The 25,382-nt window shown below is 38.7% G+C and overlaps 1 protein-coding gene across 1 annotated transcript in view; it reads left to right on the top strand.

Annotated features, from left to right (window-relative positions):
- Ryr3 (ryanodine receptor 3) overlaps positions 1-25,382 on the top strand; it is a 521,956-nt gene that overhangs the window by 158,251 nt on the left and 338,323 nt on the right. Inside the window, 1 exon segment of the mRNA XM_036183838.1 lies at positions 9,946-10,065. Within this exon segment, the coding sequence (XP_036039731.1) occupies positions 9,946-10,065 (120 nt within the window).

Raw genomic sequence — 25,382 nt, 5'->3', positions numbered from 1 at the left:
CAGGCATTTTGGCTACAACCTTTAGAGTCTAGGCTACTTTGCTCCTAATCTATACACTTGGTAAATCTCCTGGGATTGTTCTACAGCTGTAGGTAGTAAAAACTTCCCCCAAACAAGGCTTGAGATTGAAATTATTATAAGAGTTCAGTCAGACATAATGTGGAGGGGAGTCAATGGGGGATTTCTTTCATCCTTCTTTCCCTCCCTCACCAGAATTTGGAAGAAATCCCAGTCTTTTACAGAAGTAACAAAGCATTATGTTTAATAAAATTGAGTAGTCCTATCTTCTATGCTTTCAGTTTTATTGAGCTTTTATCGGATTTGGATTTGGCCAAGATTTCTAAGGACTTTTATCACAGAGTAGGTATATTTTTTGAGCCCTTTCATGTATATGTATATATATATGTATATATATGTATATATATATATATATATATATATATTTCATATATTTCACATATATGTATATCTTTCATATATATTAATCTGTATGTGTGTATATTTGTATATGTACATATAAATTTTTATTCATTCTTCTCTCATATATTACATCCTGTCCACAGTTTCCCCTCCCTCTACTCTTCCCAGTCTCACCCCCAACCCCCTCTTCTGTTTCCCTTCAGAAAAAAGCAGGCCTCCCAAGGATATCAACTGAACTCATTGTGAGCCCATTCTTAAGACAGACTTCAGAAACGTTATTCCATGACTTGTGATCAGCAGTGAAACTGTGAATGGTGAAGAGGAGGGAATCTCCATGGAGTTGAAAGTTGTGCATTCTTCTGAGAGGGGTTTAGAAAGTTGGGTTGTTTGTATTTTATTTAAGAAAGCAAAACTGTGCCCACTCAACAAAACCTTTTTGACTGCATTCCTTCCCCACCTCTACTTTACAGTAATGGAAGAAACTGAAAAAATTAGCATCACTAAGTGTGTGGAAAGTATCAATTACATAAGAACTTGAAACACACACTTGACAAAGGAGCCTTGGTATGGTGAGAGGAATTTGGGCTTGGGAGTCATAAGGAACTGAATTTAAATAGCCATTTAGTAGCTTTGAAACATTTTTTATTCTCTGGATCAAGCTGTGCACAGCATGTAGTAGGCAATCAATGGATACTCAATAAAAATAATGAAGGAATAAAAGCAATAGCTATCCAATTCCAGGCAGCCACTTAACATACCTGAGCTCAGGCCTAAGTGTCCTTCCCTATAGAATGGGCCTCAAGATAATTATTTTGAAGAGAAGTTTTAGGATTTGAAAAATACAAAATGTTGGAAATAATTCTTGGAAGGCACTCATTACATTTGACTGTCTTGCTGGTCCATCCCATCTGTACTTGCTCTCTGCTCACTGGTGTATGATATGAAGACTCTACTGATTTGCAGTCTTTAAGCCAGAAGTTATCTCATACAACCCTCAACTCTGAACTTCAGTGTAGTACCTAGACATTAAACACTTAGCCTTGCCTTTGGTTTGAGGAGAGTTCCTGCCAGGAGAGATGGGCTTTCACTCAATTAGGTGTGTCTTTTGCTTATTCATGATATGTATTTTATAATCCCATATGGTATCTGATATAGTTCCTGTGCTTTGGGGTATTTTTAATCTACAGCTTTTTAGATTTGACCCACCATTCTGATCCATTATTTCTCATAATCATTATTTCATTCAGTGTTTGTTTCCCAGAGGGCAGGTGTTTGGAATGAGTAGCCAAGATGACAATGAACAGGCTAAAATCCCCTCTGATCACTAAGTATCTGGGAAGGGCAGATTTAAACATAAAATCCTACCTTGCAGTGTAGAGGTATAAATTCTTAAGAAAAACATACATTCACGATGGCTCAGCCTGGGGCAAGGAAGGTATCAGGAGAATTGTGTGGAAGAGAGAGGTAGATCCAGTGTCCCTGTGCTCCTGTCACTGACTGACTCTGGTGCTTCTGTATCCCAAATCAGTCACCATCTCTACATAGAGCTGCTATCCAAAGCCTGTTTGGGCCAATGTATATCATGTTTATCCTCTTAGAACGTCAGTTCTCTGAGAGTGGTTACCTTGTGGTCATGTATGCCATCAAGTCCCTGACCACAAAACAGAGTCTAGCACCTTACAAATGATACAAATCTTTCTGGACTGCATACATGCTTTTTATCTGAATATAACTGGAAGAAGTGGATGATTTTTAAAGACACTTATCCTGGACAGGATCATTCACAGGACTTTATCATTTAATAATGAAAACAAGTCCTGTTTGCCAGCAACCTGTTTTCAATATTTTACCCATCTGACAAGGGTTTAGAAAGTAGAGTTGTCCATAAATTTCATTACAATCTACCAACCATCAAGTATCCTTTTTGAAAAGACCAGTGTTCCACAGCTCTTAGATTTTGTATGGAAATTGCTGGATGCTTTGCTCTTGCTTTCAAATTTTGCATCTGGCAATAGATTAATGAGATTATGTACACAGTATTTTCAGTGCCCCATACATTGCATTTTTGTTTCATTGACATTTTTCTATCAAAAAGTACCAGAAAAGTATCAGAAACTACCTTGAAGTATCATAAACAGAAAGAATTATCGTCACTGCATTATTTCCCAGAAAAAAAAAAAAGTGTATGCATGACCGCCCATTCCCCAGAACATAGGCACTACCAGAAAGTCTCTTACAAGGTGGGTGGGTATTATGAAGAAACTGTATGGCCAAAAAAAGGTGCTTCAACACAGGAGCCAATGAGAACACTTAAGGAAACCAACTGAATAAGTAGTTCTCTTAACATCCAAGGGCATCTGTCATGACACAGTTTTATCAGGATCCCTGGATAGCAACACTGTACAGAGTTGGATACTTTTCTGCCTACAAGGTCACAGTGCTTAGTATGAAACAAAGTGGAGACATGCATTTATGATATGAACCCATAAAGTTAAAGTGCCCTAGTCACAGCTTTTTAAAGAATAAGGTTCAGGAAGCGTTAGATCCAGAGGTCAAAAATTTTTCCCCTAGCTTTATGCCATTGACTTTTGCTACCTCTGAGGCTAAACAATCCATGCTGTGACTTGCTATGGTAGTATGGATTTCTCCTGTTTATATCTCTCCCTGTGGATAGTGTATCTAAAGCAGAAAAAAGCCAAAGCAGCATATGTTCAGGCAGTAGGTGTGGTCATCAATCTTGTGTGTTTTGACTAAATGATGAAGAACTGTTCCAGTTTTAAATGTTGGCTTCTGGATAAATTGTCACACTAAAGATGCCTCCATGTGACCAGGCGAAGGAGATGAGTCACAATAAGAAAGGGTAAGGAGGATACCAACAAATGCACCAAACTAGATGGGGAAAGCTCCTGAACTCTCAACCTTACACAAAGAACTGGGTAAATCTGGGAACAGGAGAAGTGGTCCTCCCCAGGGAAGAACACACCAATTGTTGTTCAGTGCCAAACAGTCAGCACTGAGACATACATATAAGTAACATTTCATGGATTCAACAGATTATAGCATTACCAAGGGAGAGACTTCATAGAAAGAAAGCACCCTGAGGAAGAGTTTCTGAAGCACTGCTCTGGAGTTAGAAAAGAGAATATTAAAGAGATTGTCAAAGATTCTAGAAGGATCAGCCCACAGATGGAAGGAAGAAATAAAAAGTATTGCCTAAGACATATGAAGGAAGTATTAAAGAGAGAAACTGTATCAATTTTGTCTGTTGTCTCCCAAAATCTTTATTGTAGTTTGCCACAGTCCAGGAGTAGTAAGGAGTCAGTGATGGGTAGTCATCCCAACTTTGGACAGATTCTAAACCATTAAGAGCAATACCAAAGGGGCACTAAAAACCTAAACCAAAACAGACAAAATGTTAATGCTGCCACTGGGAGTGTTGTAAATGCTATCTCTTAGCCTTGGAGAGTGAGACACTGAACTGGTTGTCCCCCTCCAATCTACAATATCTGGTTCATAACTTCTAAGGAGGGCTTAAGAATAATGGAATGTCTCATCACTCTTCTATGAGAGCAAACGGTATGTTAAAACTTTTAAGAGGGATCTTTATTAAGCAAATTTATGCATAAATATTTTTGCTAACATGGCCAGTTGTTCTAGAATACATAGGTCTCTCATTGACTTCACAATGTTTGTGCTTTTCTATGTAGTGAAGATACGCTGTTAGGCACTGTGAATTTTCAGGTACATAAGTGGTTCTTTGCCAAAGATATTAGAATAAAACGAGGCAAATAGTCACAGTGGTAATCAGAACACACAGAAAACCCTTTCCTTAGTCCCTGTAGGACAACCTGTAGATGGTCTAATTCCAAAAGTTCTGTTTAGTTTTCATTTAAGAGATACTGTTAGTAAAGCCTTTGCATGATTTCACACATGTCTGTGCATGAACTTAACAGGCAGCAATAACATTATTGGCTCTGTAAAACAAAACATGATGGTCAAGAAAACTGGGATCTTCCTTTCAGAGACAGTCAATGTCATGAATTTTTCTCTGCAGTGCTAGCTGCCCGTAAATGTGAACCATGACATCTACTGGCCCGGGCTCTGTCTCACATGCTCACTGCCCACAAGCCTCTCTGTACTGATGATGCACAGTTCTAACTATAGGGTTGTCATCAGCCATCTGATGATCTACCTGAAATAGGATGGCCAGCCATGTTGTTTTATCCTAGAACATTCTTTCACAGTGACCCCGAGAGAAGAGAGCCAAAGTGCCTGCCATCAGCCCCTACATGGGAAATGTGGCACCCCATTGTCTCAATCCTTGAGCTTCAAGCTAGGAGACAAGAGAGAAGCAGTAAGATAGGAGAACCAAGCCCCATCATTTTCAAGTTCTGATTCTTTTGGATAGATGACTACTTTGCTTTGTCAGAGAAGACTGGTGATGATGTGAACTCTAAGCAGAGATTGTCCTTGTTCAGGGACAATCACTCAACACTACCACCAGCTGAGTGTGACGGGAATAGCTGGTACGCGTGAGCCTCATAACTTGAAGGGATGCTGACATATAATATACACCCTGGATGATCATCATTTTTACCTTTAATGAAGGTTTGAGGCTGATGGTCACTGTTTCCAGAGTTGTAGTCATTAGACATAAAGGTTTTTTTTAACTGACTTTGAGCTCTCTGGAACAGGTACTCTGTGGTTTTTTAACATTGTTTGACTGCACTAAAGGGCTGAAATATTCCTATTTTTATCAATTCCATCACTGTGATACTTAAAGACAGATAAGCATGAACTCATATATATTGCTAAGGTCAGTCTCTTGATGACCAAGATCCAGTTTGGCATCATGCTAGGGTGACTGAAGTTTGAGTCTGTCATCTACAAGATGTGTAGCACTAGGCAACTCATTTTACCTGTCATTGACCTATTTATCAAATACAAAATATATTAGCACATACCTTGTAAGAATGGAACTATCATCTAGTAGTATATAGTCTCTATTATAAAATATGTATAATTGATTAAATTGACTTTTGGTTCCCCTTTTGTCATTTTCTTCTTTGCTGCTTAGAATTAAACTGAGAGTTACCCCTGAGATACATGTTCCTCCTTTAAAATTACCTTTTATTCGTTCTGTGAGACTAGAATGTATTTTTAACATATTCACTGCTCCCCTACTTCTCCCAGATTTACCCACTTTGTATCCTTTTATTTTTTTTAACAACCCACTGAGTCTTAATTTGTCTTTCCCCTTCTAGTCCTGAGTGTAAGGTCATCTAGTGGACTATGGTTAACTGACTATGGGTCACACTCTTACAGAAATGACTCCCCTACCCCAGAAGCCATCAACAGTAGATAACTCCTTAGATAGGGATAGGAGTTCATGAACCCCTTCCTGCTCCATGCTGGAATGTTGACTGGATTGATTTTGTATGGTTCTTGTTCAGGTAACTACAGCTGCTGTGAGTTCATGAGTACTGCAATCCTATAATGTTGTGAAGAGACTGTGTGTCTCTGGTCCTCCCAGACCACTTGCTCTTGCCATTTTTCTTCCCCCACCTCTACAATAGTACTTGGGCCATGGGTGGTGGTGACATAGATGTCACCACATGGTGAAGATGTAAGTTGCATAGCACATTCTGAGGAGTAAAACTGAAAGCTTGGGGGTGGTTGAGGATTCCAAAGGAGGCTGATGACTCTGTATGCAATCTCTATCTTTAGGAGAGGAAGGAGAATGTAGAGAAGGGAAGTACCTGGAAGAAAGGCAGAAGAGCCAGAATAGAGTGAAATAAGAGAATGGAGGGCTTTTGACAATAACATTTTAGAGTCTCTGGGCTTGATTTGCCTGGAAGACAAGACAGTTGGAATGAGGGAGAGGTGAAGCTAGAGCTCAACTGTGGGGTACTAAAAGAAACAGAGTTGGACTTGTTTGAGAGGAGGCAGGGACGTTTTCATGGTCTCAAAGATTCTGTGTCATGGGGACATGTGAGTCACAGCTCTCACCCTGAAGGACAGAGTGTGTGTCCTAAAGATCTTATTATCTGACCCTACCATTGCTGATGACCCCCAAAAGCACTTGCTCCTCTCTCCTTTGCTTTTCTCTCATGGAAATAAGAAGTGTGGTTATTTGATACTGCCTGAGTGATATCTGTTTTGATTCCTTCTCCTCTTTCAAAGAGGAAAATTTGTAGTTTTATTGCAGTGAAATCAAAGTTGAAAATATGTTACTAGGAAATCCTATAAATTTATACTGACACATAATATGAGTAATTTTTTCTATTAAAAAAACTCGTTCCTGAGGCAGATAAAATAACTGGCTGGGGGTGTTTTCTAGAAACTGACAGTCTTAATAAAGTTGAGCAAGACTTGAAAGGAAGAGAATAAGAATTCAAAAACAAATAACAAACATAGGGAGAGAAAATTAGGTTCTCAGAGTGGAATAGTTTAGCTTTGGATTTTAGAAATGGATCATTCTCAATTGTGGCCAGAAAAGTTTATGATGTCTTACTAAAGCACAGTAGAAATAATTAAATCCCAGTGTCACTTCAGGCTCATTATGCACATAAACCTTAAAGTTACTTGGGATGACAGTTAAAGTGAAGTAGAAAAATCCCACACACTGGCCTTTCACCCTCAATTCCATTATTACAGCGTTAATGGATCTTGCCTCATAAAACTTTGTATATTCAGAGTAGTCTAGCAGAATGTCTTGTCATTGGAAGTTAGTCAATAACTGTATGTTGAACTCATGCAAATAACTTTATTGGGTTTTCTGATTGTTCTTAAAAGCCAAATAAATGATGGGAGAAGTGTAGGAGGCTGGCAGGTTGCCAGAGATGCTTTAGAGAGTGGCAGTCATGCCCCCCCAAGTGGAAAGGATTTTGCACATGAGCAGGAGAGTAATGGTCTGAAGTTGGCATTGAGGTGTGTGAGAAGAATGCAAGCTTCTGGGGTGCTATAAGCAAGATGTGGGAAAATGTACAAGTTCCAAATAAGGGGACTTCTTTACTAATGGTATCCCTGGACAGTACTTGGATGTGAGGTAGAGCAATGTGTGAACAAAAGCAAGACAAATTGGTGGAGGGAAGTGTACAGATTAGTACAGGAATTGGATAAATTAGGAAAGGCTGGCAACTGGAGGGACTTGTGGTCTGTATTTTATTAGTAAAAGAAGTGACTCATGCCATTACTCAAAATGGAATTTAGTGCAAAAGTTTGAGCATCAAGCACTTGGTGGCTCCAGATGTCTGTCTGTGCAAAGTCTGTGGAGATAATAGCTGCTGCATGGAGCAAAAGCAGGTGCAGGCAGTCATGCCAGCTGTTGTCTACAGCCAGGTCAGCACTGAGCATATGGCTCTGGACAGAATGGAAAAGAGTGAAGTATGACGGTGGCTGAAAATTCCACAGTCATCTGCATGTCACCTACACTGCCCATCTAGATGTGTGATGGCATAGGGCTGCTTCTGACTTCCTACTAAGGCATGTTCTGGTGTGGGGCTGCTTTTTTGGTTATGTAGTCAAATGGTTATTCAGGTCAAGTTCATTTTATTTATTGCTTTCCTGGCAGCCTGTGTTATTATAAGAATGTATGGGCATGTGTGTAGACTGGAAATTTTTCAGAAGACCAATAGGCCCTAAGGTAGCCAGAATGAGGTCAAATTACAGTGGTTTATATACATTGAGATGAAAAGGAATGGGAAATGGGGTCTTGGAAAGGGACTCTGAAGACCCAGATAGAATAGATTTCCCTAATTTTATTGGTCCATGGAAAAATCTGGTCTATAGCCACATTCCAATTTTTTTTTCAAGTGCCTATTTGGGGATGTTTGTTTTATACCAGTAAAATGTGTGTAGAAAGGAGATAGTTAACTACTTTTTTCAGTGCAGGCTGTAATTAGCATTTTTCATGAAAGCATTAGGCACTTGGAAAACCATCTCCTATATTACAGACCATTTAACTTCTATGACCCCTGCTTCCCAATGTAAGTAACCTCTTAGTCATTTTGACAACTAAGTCCATTCCCCTGCTGCCAGTGTCCTTCAAAAAGATCACACCACTTCTGGCTTATATACAGGCTAGAGGGAAAAGCCACCTGGGGAAAAATTTCATTCTCTCTAGAGATTTCACTGAGCCCATATTTAAATAGCAATGATATTCTGAAGTGTTTTTCTTTCCACTCAGTAAAAATGAAGACCATGAAGTCTGACTTCACTGCTCAGTGTCCTAAATTGATGACAGACTCAATTTGATAACAGTAACATTCCAGTGATGCAATATAACCATAGCACTCTGCTCTTGCCCGGAGTCTCCTCTGCATACACCTCCAGCTTGTGGCTAGTCACACTGCTCTGTAACCCTCACCTATCTCAGGATACCTTCACACATCTCTGTACACATCTGCTACTAGTCAACATGTTCACATTCCTTAGGGGAAGCGTTTTTTTTTTTTCAATTAATTTGCATATTATGGACACAGAGTAAGAAAGTCCACTTCTATTTAATGTGACTTTCCAACTCTCTAAGAGAAACTGAGAGCTTAGGAGCCATGAGGGAAGGACAAAGATAATGGAGCTCATGGCAAGATAGAGGTATGTTCTAGATTGGCTTCTGATGTGACTGCACCTGGAAATCTTTCTGACATTGGCAGTCCAAAGTCAAGAGAAATAGATGGGGAAGAAGCCATAATGCCAGATGGGAGAGCAGGGATGGAAGATGGGAAAGGACAGTGTTTCGACCTGAGTGAGAGGTGTTGTGCATGAAGTGTTCTATTATTGTCAGTGGAGGTATGCCTCCTTCCCACAGCCATTGGCGGAAAGAGTGCCATGATGACCTGTGGAATTTCAGGAGGGTTGCTTTAGAGGATGCTCCAAAAGGGAGAAGTCCTCCTTGAGAATTCAGACACATTCTTCTGCTTGGGTTTCAACCCCTCTGTCCTGTTTGGATCTCCAGACTTCTTTCAATCTTCTTTTCCCATAAAATGTTCTTTCTGTGGCCTTTGCCATCTTTGATTTATCATCTTTGGCATGTGTGCTTCCTTTATTCCCACCCACTAACCAGGCTTGCTGCGTCTTCCACAACCTGACATGAACTTTCTCTCCACTCATCTTACCCCACTCTGACTGCTTCTGTATTTTCTGTTCCCTTCAATCACATCCTACTGTGCCCTTCACTTTTGGAGTGATTTCTTTGACTTATTTTTATATTCACTCAAATCTTGAAGTTATATCTTCATGTAGATTATACATGCCAGAAGGGAAACACATGGTGTATATGTACAGAACATGTCTGTTCCATGATCAGGTTAAGTATCTTTGATCCAATCAAAATGCTTAGTACCAGATGTGTTTTGGATTTCAATTGTTTTTTTTTTAACATAATATCGTATCTTGGGGAATAGATCCAAACTTAAACATGCACTTTACCTAATTATATGTAAATGTTACACAGAAATCAGGTGATATAGTCTTGGTGAGTAGGAGGCTGCCCCCACCCCTCACACTCTGTTTCTCTTCTGACAGGAGGATGAAGTGGTACTCCAGTGCATAGCAAATGTTCATAAGGAGCAGCGGAAGTTCTGCCTGGCAGCCGAGGGACTTGGGAATCGCCTGTGCTTCTTGGAACCCACCTCAGAAGCCAAGGTGAGATTAAATGCCTGTCCCATACCTTCTTTTCCTGGCTTCCCATGTAGTCATTTAGGGTAAGTGTTTCTTGGAGATGATGACAAAGGAGAAATTTGAGATGATGTACTTGTTTTTTCAAGGGGAAGATTGGATTTAAAATATGCCTTTGTCAGCCCAGGAAGCACTGACGTCAGATCCCAGAGCTGATATAAATAAGAGAGGGGAGGTGCTCTTGCCTATCAGAGTTCTCTAGGATACAAGAGAAGCCTGGAGCTGCCAGCACTGACTGGGCAGGGGGATTTCTTGATACTTCTAAGATGTTGTCTTTGATGTTGTTGATTCTTAGAATCTGGGTTCCTGTTCTGTACCCTCAGCTTTCATTTTATTGCCACAGGGACACTTGGCTGTTTGAGCCTGTGTTTTACAGTCCACACACCACAGTTCTGATTGGATTGAGATTGTTGCAACTGCCTGCTGTGACCCAATGGTAGTGAAGGCCATTTGCTCTGATACCTTGCCTATGTGAAACTTGTTAATGTCATGTCTATTGAGCTGAGTTTTCTCCCAACATATTCCAGCTGTGCCTGTATGTTCAGAATTCTTAAAGCACATTTCAGTCTTGTCAAGACCTGTACTGGTCAGAGTTCTCCAGAGAAATAGAACAAGAAGCTCAAACAGATGGATGAGGAGTTACAAAGATTCACTTAGACAAATTGTTCACCGTCCATGGAATTCTGTGTGAGCTTGAAATCTATAGGTCATGGTTCAAACTGCAGTCTGTAGCAGCATAGGCTCTTCCCCAGGAAGCCACAGGGGCAGTGAATGAGTCATAGCCAAGTCACGAGAGTCAAATGACCTTTACTTAGGGTCAACTGACTGCAGATGTTCATTCCAACTAGAAAATGACCACATCACCTGAGTAGATGGCTTTGGGAGTAAAGGCTTCTGCCACTAGGCCCAATGACCTGAGTTCAATCCCCAGGATCTGTATAATGGAAAGAACAGAACCAACTCCTGCAAATTGCACTCTGATGGCATCCATGAGCCCCTTGCCTCAACACAGAAAAATAAAAACAAAAACATTTTGATTAAATGGGGAGGATGGAGAGGAGATGGAGGGGTGAGCTAGCCAAGTTAACATATAACCAGTTATTATACCTTCTAAGGTCAGTTTTTCTCACGGGGTCTATTTTTAATTAAAAAAAAATGGTATGCCACCCTACTGCCATGCTACTTCACACATGAACATACACAACACAGGCACACTTGAAATTTGACCAAATTCTGGAACACCAAGGGTGCAGGATTAATAGATACATCTCTCAGAGCTACCTCATTCACATCAGTGCTCTGACACCTCCATATGTAGGTTGCTGTTTTCTGAGGACAGACATTGGCCAGTACCTATAGGGCAGAGTCCTATGAGATAAATGGCAGAGAAAAGAAGTAAGGGGGATTTTTGTCTTTTCAAAGTTCTTAAACTTGATTTCCCTGAGGCTTTCGCACATTTGCTTTTGTTCTTAGAAAGAGATCTCACATTTACTTTTGTTCTTAGAAAGAGATTTTTCTTCTCATTCCCACTAGTTGTAAATAATAGGAAGATTACCAGACTAGAAGTCAAGATGATAACCATCAATAACCATCAATCACTCACTTGTCATGTGACTACTGACGACAAGTCACTCAACTTTGTTGAAGCTTTTCTTTCTTTCTTTCTTTCTTTCTTTCTTTCTTTCTTTCTTTCTTTCTTTCTTCCTTTCTTTCTTTCTTTCTTTCTTCCTTTCTTCTTCTCCTTCTTCTTCTTCTTCCAAACCTGATGCAATATGGTATGGCACCAAGAGTATTGATGAGTGACAGAGCAATGAGATGGTACCAGACCTACTCTTCCACAGTGGGCCTTGTGACCGTGATTCTGAAAACAGGCTGTAGTTGGGATATAGAGTTTGAATCCTGTCTCTACCACTTAATAGTCAATCCAAGACCTTGGACACATTATCTGATCTTTCAGGGTTTAGTTTTCTCATCAGTTTAATGGGAGTTTCATTGTTGTTTCCCTTGTAAGATGAAATGGCTTAGTTTAGTGCTTGTTTAGCACTTCGTTGTTGCACTGTCTACTATAACAACACGATCACTGTGGTTATGACTTAATATTCAGTAAGAAACTTAAATAGGAGTCAGTGTCTTATATAGCATGCACATAACTACAATTCAGAGGTGCCACAGAAATTAAAGAACAACAATATATACAAAACGCACAGTGCTTAACTCATTGGACAGTAGTTGGAGCTGAAAATAACGCCAAGATTGGCACTTATATTAGTTTCCTTTCTGCTTATATAACAAATCCCATGACAGAAAACAAATGTAGAAGAGTTTGTTTTGGCTTAAGGCTCCAGAGGGATAAGTCTGTCATGGTGGGGATAAATGCAGCAGGCATGGAACATGGCAGCAGGCACAGGAAGCTGAGAGTTCACATCTTCAACCACAAACACAAAGCACAGTATGAACTACTGCTAAGGCAAAGCTATGAACTCTCAAAAGCTGCCCCAGTGATGTCCTTCCTCTAGCAAGGCTCTGCCTTCTAAAGCCTCCTCAACCTCCCCAAACAGCACCACCAAATCAGCTCTGGACCGAGGGTTCAAACATTAGCCTATGCAGTACATTTCACCTCAGCATTGTTGCCCCCTTTGGAAGCACAAAGCCTGATTTTGTGTAGCCAGAAGAAAGATTGTGGATTAGTCCCTAGACTTACAAAATCATGAGCTTTAAAATTAAAGCCTTAAATTGAAATTAATTTAATTGAAATTTTATAATTCCCTAATTCTGTAGATGTGATATTTATAACAGTCAAACCTAAGTCAGATAAGAGAGGAAAATTGTACATTGCGCCCTAAGAATGCTTGCATTCTCCAGATATAAAACTGAACCAGATCACTCATAAATGCATTTGGAGGCAAGAAAATACCCTTATTTTCTAGCTCCCACATGACTAAATGATTATTCTTGTGATTGTATTCTATATTTGAGTCATTGATATACAGCATATTGTGCACCCCTCTCTTGTCAAAATTCTTCTCAACCTAGTGCCTGTCCGTATGCTCTTGTTTTCAAAGCTGTAGTCAATGTGCATACTTTATGTGTTTGTCTTTACTAGTTCAACCACTTACCAAATGTCAAGTTATCTTCACAGGTGTTTTTAAATCATATATGTAGTTTTGTTGGTTTAACTTCCTAAAATATATATTCAGGATCAGAATTCACAGTACCTGGGGCATAAATAATAAATGGGAATTGCTTTCCCATGAGGGTAAATGTCACTTGTTACAGTGACATTCCCACCATTGTGTATCCTATATATGTAGTATGGGGGAAATAGTCACTGATTTTGTTATGGAAAAGCAGGGCAAGTTCGTGGAAAAGATAGAGTAGATATTCAGAATTTCCTGTCACCATTCTGGAGAGAAGCCTGATAGATGAGTCCATTTTCTAGGAATTTTATTCTGTCCTGAAATCAAATATGACTGTGTATACCTCTCTGTCAGCCTGCCCCTTCTTTTCACTCAATAGGCCCTCTTATTCCCTGCCACCTAGTTTCCCAAACACTTGTGCTGTTTTAAAGTTCTTGGAAGATAATGTAGGTCACGCAGTGAGGTGAGAGGCTTTGCTCCCCAGAATGGCACTGAGCACGAGGCACAAACATCAAACATGATTCTTATCTGCCACCTAAGAGTCAGTCAGTGCCCTTGAGGATTGCTAGACCAGGATATTTTGAGCCAGTTGACACCCAGAGGGATAAAACTGAGATGAACTCTGGGGAAAAGAAAGACTTCAGAGAAAGAAAAACTAAGATGGGCTATTCAAAAGATAGTCTCAGTATATGAGCTCTAAGAAATGAGAGAACTCGTGGACATAAAGAGTGAGATGGTAGAAAAGTAAGAAAAAAGTGTGATGATATCATCACATGTTGTAAATATGAGACTCAGCTGACATTCATGAGAGCTTCAGTGGCCAATTCCTATATGCCATTGCTGTGATGGTTTCCAAATCTTCTGGTACTGATAGACAGAAGCATAGCCACTTAGCTGCCCTCTCAAATAAGCACAGGTGCAGTGGAATATTGTTTTAAGGTGTGTTACTTTTGTTTATGTTGCATTTATTTAACTCTATGAAGCTGTGTTGCTGTGCCCATGTAAAACACCTGATGCTCTAATAAAGAACTGGCCAATAACAAGGCAGGAAAAAGGACAGGTGGGCCTGGCAGGCAAAGAAAATATACAGAGGGGGAAATCTGGGAGAAGGAAAAAAAGAGAGAGAAAGATGGAGGAGTGGAGAGATCTAGCGGCCAGAGAAGAAGGAGGATGCCAGGGGCCAGCCACTCAGCTACACAACCAACAAGCCATGGAATAAAAGTAAAATTTACATAAGTAGGAGAACAGAAAAAGACCAGAGGCTAAAGGTATATGAGATAATTTAAAGTTAAGAAAAGCTGGCTAAAAACTACGCCAAGCTAAGGCCAGGCATTCATAATTAAGAATAAGCCTCCGTGTGTGATTTATTTGGGAGCTGGGTGGCAGGTCCCCCCAAAAAAGCCAAAAAAAAAACCCAACAATACACAGGCCCAGGGATTAATGGGAACTTGCATGTAGGAATGACTCAGAACCATAACCAAAAACCAGGAAACAAGGAAAGGACATGTTTCTTCTTAATTTTCTAATAATAGCAAATGCTTTATTTACTGTAATTTTAAAGTAAAATATTTTTTCTTTGGCACTAGAATTTTAATGATTTTTTTCCTAGTCTTTCATATCATATTGTATCTATTTGGTCCCATAGGGCCTTGAGGAATAATCTTTGATTCTACTTAATATTCAATCTTGTAAGACATGTTGGTTCTCTTTTCTCAGAAGGAGATAGGACAAGAATCATGACTTGCCATCCAGGAGGTGTCAGTCACTACTTTTCTGTAGATAGCTTTGCAGCAATGCAATTCAAGGACTAGCACATGAATATCCCATCCCAGATGACTGCTCAGGATGCAAGAGAGGAGGTCCGTGGCAGATCTGAATGAGAGCTACTGTGGTTTAAAAGCCTTATGCATCACAGGAGCTATATCTTGTAGCAACTCCATAACCTAATGGACAGCCATAGCTAGAACCCCTACACTTGAGCAATTACAACAGTGGGACCTCCCATAAGATCTTGATCATCTTCCCAGTCTACACGCAGCCTGTCAATTGAGATCATTTCCATCAAAGCAGTTTCCCTGGCACACTAGTTTTATTAAATGGCCATAGGAACATAACTGGTCCAATGAATAAGAAGAGATTTCATAGCCTTTCCACATTGATTCATTGATGACAATTATACAAATACTATCCTCTTTTCATATTCATCTAGAATCTTAATTCCTTTATTCCAATACCTTTCCAGTTCCCATGCTCTAAAATCCTACATGCCTTAATAAAATATCATCAAAAAAAAAAAGAAATGAATATGGGAACTTTTTGTTTTACTGATTTTATTGATTAGAAAACTGAAATAAGTGATATTGAAGCAATTTAACCATGCACTCTCAAAATTCATTAGCATATCTCTTGATAGCTTGGGCATTTATATATAAAAAAGTTCTCCTTGCTTGGGAGTTGGTTACTCATTATCTTACTGATTACAGTTAATATACATGAAAACTTCAATTAGGGTCTAATTTTAAAGTGGAAAATTTTGATAAATCTTATTGGCATTGGTTTTGTTTCTTGTTTAAGGAGGTAAAAATAAAATAGAATAGAATGGAATGGAATGGAACAGGATGGAACAAAACAGAAGAGAATGTGGTCATTTCTGAAAGTTGTGTAGACTCTCAACACCCAGATTCAAAAACCAAGCTGCTGATTAAAGATCATCATGTAGATGATACAAACTAAGATACAGTTCTCAGCCAAAGTTAACATTGTTTTCTATCATTTTCATAATTGTTGGCTTTGAAAAAGATTTTCTATTTACTCCTAAGAAATAAAGGATGAAAATCTGTAGACAGAGGTGCAGCCTGAAGCTTACTGTCTTTGAATTACTTATGTTTTTGCAATATTCTCACTGGCTCTCAGAGCTTATGAAACAATAAATGACTATATGTATTTTCATAAAACTCCCTTATCATGTAATCTTATGAGCCTCAGAAGTTGAGACTTGGATTTTTTCTGACATTAATCAGGCACCCTGTGCTGAGATGATCCCACTACTGAAACGGTGTCAACTGTTTAATCTTTACAACTCTGCAAAGCAAACAAAGAAAAATAAGTATATGAATTTAAATGGAGTTAAGTGACTTTCTAAAGATTATTCATCCTAAATTTAAACCAATGTCTAATTTCTATAGTATTAAAAAAATAGAGTATCAAGTTCCAAGTTACCTAAGGATAAAGAAGAACCTGTGTTGTTGCTCATTTTAGATAGACATCAAGAATACCTTTCTATATCTGCCCTATGTATTTCCGGCATTCCAAGGTTAGAAACATGTATGTTCTCTCAGTAAAGAATGACCTGTTAAAATGTAAGGTCTTTGAGAAAGCATATGAAACAATGTTAAAATTTTTATTGATAACTTTTTCAGTGCAAATGAAATGATGGTGTATTTTCTTCAAAGCAAGCCTGTAAAGGGAAATAAGGAAGATTGTTAGGTGTCTCTCATTGTGATACAGACATGGTCATGGTGATATGTGTATGTGTGTGTAGGTGAGGGGGAGTTCCAAACATCTACCACATTGAGTTATCTAGTCTACCTGTCCTATCACCCATTTTCCACCAGTCTATAAGCTCAACATTCAAGGATTTTACCAAGCACCATGGTAAATAAACCTAATATTAGAGCCAAGTGATCTGGACCGACAATTCTAGTTCACTACTTAATAGCTCTTTGGGAATAAGTGACTACCTCTTTCTGCCCCTGCCTCTTCAATTTTACATTGTAAGTGTCTCATAGGAAAGAGGAATCTTTACACACTGCTGATACAAAGAAGTCAGTGTAGAGGTTCCTAAAATTATTAAGACTACAGCTATCATATGACTCAGATATACCACCCTGGATATGTGTATACGCAGGACTCTTATGTTTCACTGCATGGATACTTGAACTTCCATGTTCAGTGCTGTACTTGTAATCACAAAGAAATGGAACAAGTTCAGATACCTGTCAACAGATGGGTGAATAAAGGTGAATAAGACAATGTGGTACACATACACAGTAGAATCTTATTCTTCCATGAGGAAAGTTGAAATTGTAGCATTTATAAGGAAAGTAGAGATTATGTTAAGTGTCTTAGGAAGTCAAATGTTATATCATATTTCTTTCATATAGACTCTATATAGGGAGATGCACAGATACAAATATTTATTAATACATATATTTTTATTAAAAATATAAAGGAGAGCATGGGAAGGCAGGGGAAGATCTCGAGGGTAGAAAAAGGGTATGATGTAATACATGCAACATGAAAGCTGAAGGGGGTATTGTTTTGTGAGAAGTAACAGGACCAGCAAAAATAATGGAAGAAGACAGTGGGAGATGGGGTGAGTCAGAACAAATAATCACATTTGTATTTAAAAAAAAAAAAAGCTATAATATAGCTTATTACTTTGGATGATAGCCTAAAAATTAAAAATATTGTGTCTACCTCAAAGGACTACTCAGGAGGCATATGGGTTTATAAATGCAAAGAGCTTTGTATCAGTGCCTGGTACATCCTAAGTGCTATAAGCCTTGATTATCCATGTCACAGGATCAGACACACATCAGAATTCTAGGAAATACTGACTGACTCAGTTAAGTTGCCCCTGTAATGAATTTAACTAATTAAAACTACATTACAAAGGCATGAACTTGAGAATCAAAACATTTGCAGCAATTTCAAAGAGAAAATCAACAATAACTAGAAAGTCAGATATGAAGGTATCTTAGTTACTTTTCTCTTGCTGTGAAGAGACACAATGACCAAAGAAACTTATAAAAGAAGCATTTAATTAGGAGCCTGCTTAGAGTTTCAGAGGCTGAGTCCATGACAGTCATGGCAGGGAGCAATGAAGTGGGCAGGCAGGCATGGCATTAGAGCAGTAGCAGAGAGCTTACCTTTGATCCACAAGTGGGAGGCAGAGAGCGAGACTGGTCCTAGTGTGGGCTATTAAAAACCTCAAAATCCACCCCTAATGACCCACCTCCTTCAACAAAGTTAAACTTCTAATTCTTCCCAAAGCACTTCTATCAACTAGGGACCAAGCATTCAAATATATGAACCTATGGAGGACATCTTTATTCATAACACTACAAAAGGGTTATGCAAGGAATAGACATTTTTAAAAAGCAAAATGAATGGGTGGGGTATGGGTTTTAATTGATATAGTTTACTAATCCCAACATACTCAGAACATTTATTCTGTAGATGTTCAATCTTTGCATTTTATGGGGACTCACTTTAGCTCAGCGTATGGTCTGCTTTGGTTACTGTCCCACATGTACTTACACAACTGTATTCTGAAGCTGTTGGACAGAAGTGTTCTGTGAATGCCAAGGTGGTTCACCATATTGTCTAAATAATGGCATATCGATATTGATTTTGATCACCTTGTTCTATGAATTACTGCGAAGCACTGTGAAAATCTCAATTAAGGATTTGTTTCCCTTTAGTTCTGTCTCCTTTGTTTAAAAGCCTTTAGAGTTCTCTTGTTAGGTACAGATACACTTGGGATGTTCACATGTTTATTGATGAATTAATCATTTTCTTACCAGACAATCATATTCATCCTTGATCTTGTAGTACTTTGATTGAAATCAATATAGTTAGAAGCATTTTTATTCTTATAACTAGCATTGTTCACTTTCTATTATTATGTTTCCAACATGCTTCTGTCTTTATGTGATTGTATTTAAAATGTATCCTTCAGAGTTGTTTGTTTTTTAAGTGAGACTTCCTTGGAAAAGACTAAATTTTCATTTGCAAGTAGTCAGGACAAATCTCTCTTACCCACCAGTACCACAGTAGCTCAGACCCAACCAAGAAAGCACACAGAAACTTATATTGCTTACAAACTGTATGGCCATGGCAGGCTACTTGTTATCTACTTCTCCTATCTTAAATTAACCCATTTCTGTTAGTCTATACTTTGCCACATGGTTTGTGGCTTACCGGTATCTTTACATGTTGCTTCTCATGGCAGCAGTTGGCAATGTCTCCTCCCAGCCTTCCTGTTCCCAGCCTTCTCCTCTTCCTTGTCCCACTTACCTTATCCTTCCTGAATGGCTACTGGCCAATCAGCACTTTATTTATACAGCGTGATATCCACAGCAAGTGCTTGTTAATTGGAGATAGGTTCTGGTTAGGGGTGGGGGCATGTGTCTACTTCTTTCAGCTCTAGGCCCCCATCTGGTGTAGACTCACAAAGATCCTATGCATGCTGCCTCAGTCTCTACGAGTTCACACGTGTATCAGTCCTAATGGCCAACAGAAAACAAAGTCAGTAGCATCTTTGGATGTTCCTTGGCTCATAATGTCATGTCAGAGCTTTTTTTTCCCTTTATCTTTGTATTCTCTCTCTCCCTCCCTCCCTCTCTTTATATGTTCTTTTCAAACATATTATGGCTTCTGGTTTTTTGTATTTATGGGATCCATGAGTGTGCAAGTGTGTAGGTCTCTGCACCTGTATCTGTTTCTTGGGCTCTTTTCTTTTGGTTTGGTCCTACTCTGATATATTTTTTTTTTTATCCTTTAGATGTCTGTTTTCTAATGAGAGACAAAAAGGGGTAGATCCAGATGGAAGGAAAGGCAAGGTAGGACTAGGAGGCATAGAGTTTGAGAAAAATGTAAACAGGGAATATAATAATATAAAAAAATCTATTTTCAAAAAGAGAAAAGTTAAATAAAATAAAATGTATCCTTTGTAAACAGCCTATAGTCTTGCTCCCCATTTCAAAAATCTCTTTTGTTTTAATACAATGATCAGCCCATTTGCATTTGTTGTAATAAGCAGATCTCCAGTTCTTTCTGTACCTCTTTTTATAGGATTGCAATTGTATGATATCTTGTTAGCTCTACATCTTTATGTATAAGTTTTGAGTAGTACCTTTAAGAACTAGAATATAAAACCTTAATTAGTCACAGTCTTCCTTCTGTCAATACTGTACCTGAAAAAGTCCTTTGTGCTGCTGCTAGTCATGTTATTTCCACATGTGATAAGATGTCATATCCTACCTTGTTATTATAGTCAGTTGTCTTTTAAAGAAATAATAAAAGACAGAAAGAGTCTCTATATCAACATAATTACATTTTCAGTGCTTTTCATACTTTTCTCTGGGTCTAGATTTCTATTTGGCAACATTTTCCTTGAGTTTGAAGGAATCCTTCCATATTTCTTGTACTGCAGCTGTGCTGAAAACAAAGCCACCCACATTATGTTCTACTGAAAAGCTTTTCATTTTGTCCTTACTTTTAAGGGCTATTTTCTCAGGATATAAAGTCCTGGCTTCCCTTTATTTTCTTTTAGCACTTTAAAGATGGTTGTTCATAGTCATCTGTCCCCTACTGCTCCCCATGAGAAGTTGGCTATCATCTTTATTATCATTCTTCTGTGTCTAATAAGTCTTGTTCTCTAGAAAGTTTACTATCTTTCTTTACCTTTGTTTTGTTTTGTTTTGCTTTTAGCAGTTTGAAAGATGTGTTTGAGGATGGTTTTCATTAGGTTTATCTTGCTTGAGTTTTTATGGGTTTCATGGTTCTCTCAGCTGTTTTATTTCATCTGCTTTGGAACTGGGGGGCCATTATGACCTTGAATATTTCATCTTACACTCTTACTCTCTCTTTCTGAAATCAGTGACTTATGAGTTAGGTTCTTTCGTATTGTTCCACAATCGTGGTCCATTTGTTAATTTCTTACCTATTTTAACTTATATTTTAGTCTGAATATTTCCTTTTGCCTTTTGACTTATTTGATGTTTCTTTGTTATCTTCTTATTCTAAATATTAACCCTTTAAGGAATTTTTATTTTAGATAATTTTATTTTTAAACTAAAGGTTTTTTTTTTTTTTAATTTTCATTTTATGTGTGTGGGTGTTTTCCCTGCATGTATATTGGTGAATCACATGTGTGCAGCACCTCTGGTAGCCAGAAGAGGGCATCAGATCTCCTGGAACTGGAGTTACAGATGGTTGTGAGCCACTGTGTGGGCACTGGGAATCAAACCCAGGCCCTCTGGAAGAATTGCCAATGCTCCTAACTGCTGATCCATCACTCTATCCCTCATTTTAAAATGTTATTTTAATGTTCTGCATGTTCTCCTGAGATTCATTGTTCACTTACCATTCCCATTTTTCCTACAAGTTTACTCTTATAATAATTATTTAAAGTCCTTGAATATTAGTTTAATAACTGTTTCTGATGCTTGCTTGCTTTTTCTCATCTCTTATTAAGTTCTCTCTTTTTCTCTATCTCCCTCTGCCCCCTCTCTCTCTTAAAAAGGGTTTCAGCATGAAGTACAGACTGACCTCACACTGTGCTGCCCCAGCCTCTGACTTCCCAGTACTTTCTATTTCTTTTAAAATAGTCTTTTTAAAGATTATTGAATTCTGGATATTGTAGTTCGGTAATTATTCCTCTTTCTCTTTCCCTTGAAGACTGTCTTGTTTTAGAAGGCAGTTAAATTACTGATGGATCTCATACTGAATCTTGGGCTGTGTTGGTATCGTTTTACTTTTCTTTTAGCTTCAGTGCATACTCCTCAGACTGGGAATACATTTTTTTCTGGATTTTAATGAAAAGTTTACAGTGTTTTTCTAAACCCCTCTAAAGAGCAAAACTTAAAGACCAATAGTTGACACCCTAGAGCTGGATAGCTGCTTGAGCCCCTGCTTATATTAACATCCCCACTCTTGCTTTCCTCTGCATACCTTATAACATGACCCTGTACCACTGGCCAAATCCTTAAGGGTAGTCTGTGATGGTGCTGTCTTATCTGGAATTCCCTATTCACTTTCCAGACATTCTGACACCGTACTCAAGCCTTTGACCCCATACTACCTCTTAGGCATGGAACCTGTGAAAAGGTCTGTACCTTTGTGACAAGGTGTGAGTCCATATGGACATCTCTTGGCTACCTTTCCATTTTAAATATCTGTGTTCCCTCTAGCTGTAGGTTGCTCCCACCATCATTGAAGAGTTAATTTCAAATAGTCATCCAGAGGATGTTACTGTTGTTGGCATTATATTATTATTCCTCCACCATAACCTGAGACCCAGAACCCCACCAGTGTTCACAGCTCTTTGAAGATGTTGAGTATGAAAACCTTGCTGTAAAGAAGGTATTTCCACAAGGGTGCTTCTAGGCATTGAGGTTAGAGGCTCTACAAAGTGGACTAAGGTGTCAAGAAGAGAGTGAGAGCTAGTAGGTGGTACTTTAGTGATGGAATTAAATTGAGTGTAGCTTTAACATATACAAAAGGAAAGAAAGGAGGTGAGGACACAGACAAAGAAAGTGAGAATGGAAGGTGAATGTGGATTAGGACTTATTTCTGGAGGTTTCCACAAACCTGTGGAAAATGAGCTGAAGAGAATGGCACTAAACAGGAATTCGGGCTTCTTTATGGAACACTCACAATTGTGAAGGAGTCAAGATAATAAAATCAAGCAAGAATTGACATTGATAGGGTCTGGCTTCTTGTTGGTGTCATTCCATGTTGTGAAATATGAAATATCAGAAAGAAATGAGATTAGACAAAGGAAGTGATGATGGAGTGTTCACAGAGTCTCTAACATACCAAGAAAAAGTCTTGAAGAGTGTGATGGTTGGGATGAGAAATTTCTCCATGTGGTTGAACACTTGGTTCCCAGTTTGTGGTGCTATTTAGGGAGGTTACAGAACCTGTAGAAGGTGGAAACTTCCTGATCTGAATATGTCATTGGAGGTGGGTTTTAAGGGTTTATTGCCTCACCCCACTACTCTCCTCTCTCCCCCCTCCCCTGCTTCTTGTGTGTGAATGAAATGTGATCAACCAGCTTCTTGCCACATGGAGTGATGTGGAAGCACGCTGACCTGGAGTAGAGAAGAGGGAGAAGGGAGGGGGTATGAGATTGGAGAGTGAGAACACTAAGCAAAGGAGACTATAGGAGTGATGATACAGCAAAGGGTATCAGCAGCCGCAATTGACTAGGGTATAATATCCTAGGGTATAATCTAATGGCTTAGTGGTGCCAGATTGGAGGACAGTGGACACAGTGCTGGAACACAGATGATGGAAGCTTGGCCATCATTCTGTTAGATACGCACATTCCCTTTCCTCAGACTTACGAACCAAATGATTGGGATAGGATCCTGACTGCTCAGATTCTGAAGGCACGGGTCTGCATTCCAATTCCTTACATTGAATCTCTACACTGCTTTCTTCAGGCACTTTTTCTATAACTTCTACATTCTCATTCATCATCTGATCTACTATTTCTAACAGGCAAGAAACGGAGAAAGAAACAGATGTCCCAGGTAATAGCATGGATGTCAGTGGCAATTCATGTTGAGTATATTAACACACTTGTCATTTGGTGGATCCATAGTTAAAGAGGGAAAGGGAAAAGTGCACCCTCTTACCTCTGAGATCTCTTCTCATCTATCTTGTCCTCCTCCCTGCCTGAGTTATTAATGCTGTCATGATGACTTACCTGCTAGAGGCAATGCCGGCCCCTTTATATTTAAAAGTAATCTGTCCCTTAGTGAAGGAAATCTCCACCAAGAATTTATTCTGTGTGTAAAGTAGCGCCGTGACTCTGCTGTTCATTTGTCATCTGCTTGTTCCCAGCAGGCAAATGGCCCCAGGTGAATTATGACTAAGAATTATTCACACCCAGACACCTCTGTACCCAGTTCCTTGCTCTTCAGACCTAATCACTGCTATTTTGGTCTCGATTAACAGTATTATTTTCTTTCTCTATCAACTCGAGAACTCACTAATTAGTTCACAAAGCGGTACCTCTTTTCTGCGATTAGGGGGGAAAAAGGTCTTTTTTCAAGTTGCTTCTTTTCCACAGAGAAATGAGGTGTTGCATTTGTTTTAGAGCTTAAAAATCAAAGCCTTATTCCCTCTAAACCTGAAGATAAAACTGAAATCATGCTTGTGACCTTCTGAAGCTAAATGCTTACTCATAAATTTACAAATCACACTGAATTTGCAGAGAAAACTAGATAGTGATTCAAAAGAAGAATCTGACTTTACTCTCTCCATCTTGTAAAATGTTATGAAAAATAACCTCTCTGGCCAGAGCACCTATCTGTCACAATGAGGACTGTTTCATGAAGGAAATGTTTAAAGTGTTTTCAGATGGTAAGATTTCTGGACATTGAGACTGACTATCTCATTTCTCCTTTTCATAATGTGTATATTCACTCATGAAAGGCTCACTCTTAAATAATAGGCCAAGCAAATTACATGGACGGAGATATTTTTCTATCATTTTTATATAATATCCTATTTATTCTCAACTCTCTGGCATGTAGAGAATAGGTGATTTTAAATAATTCTAAACCACTCTGGGGAAATCATGGGTGTTTTTTTTTTTTTTTTCATCTGAATTGTATCAAGGGATGGCCACAGCAAGTCCCTAGCTTGGATGTCCCAGGATTTGCTGCTTTCTTCAATGAAGATATTTCACATCATCTTTCTCCCATTTCACATAAACTCCATTAAGCTTTGCTCAGGGTCTTTGGAGCATAAGAACAATTGGTACACAGAGCTATTGAAGCAGCTCCCAAACAGCTGGGTTGTTTGGTTTTTTTTTTCTTTTTTTTTTCAGCTAAAGCATGGTTAGAAAAATTAAGAAACCCTTGACCTAATGATCCATTTCTTAATAGAGTACTTTCATCAGGATTTTTGCCCAGAACCCTACTTTGGCACTTGACTATATATATCCTAAGACATTTTTCTTCAAAATAGAACGAGATTTCATATCTTTGGGATGGATCAGCTCTACTTCTGCCTGAATACAGTGGGTGGAATAAGTGATCAATGCCCTACTTTTTCAATCCCCAGAGCATCATCATTTGACTTGAAAATTGAGTTATTGCTCTAATAATCTGACATCTATGTTCAAATACCTTCATTTCTTTTACTTAAAGATACAGACAGTACCTGAAATTCATGCAAGAAATCTCTTCCACAAAACTTTAGTTAACAGGAGTATGCCTTGTGAATATAAGTCACAAAAATGTAGATATTGTTGTTGCTCAGGAGAAAAATTTCACTCGCTTCTCTGGCCAGCTTTCAAATTGAAAGCTGAATACTAGGGCTTTATCACTAGAGTCTCGTAGATAG

Source organism: Onychomys torridus, chromosome 4 (genome assembly GCF_903995425.1).
Source record: "Onychomys torridus chromosome 4, mOncTor1.1, whole genome shotgun sequence".
NCBI lineage: Eukaryota > Metazoa > Chordata > Mammalia > Rodentia > Cricetidae > Onychomys > Onychomys torridus.
Note: the sequence above shows the minus strand (reverse complement) of the source record. Positions and strands in the feature narration are given on the sequence as shown.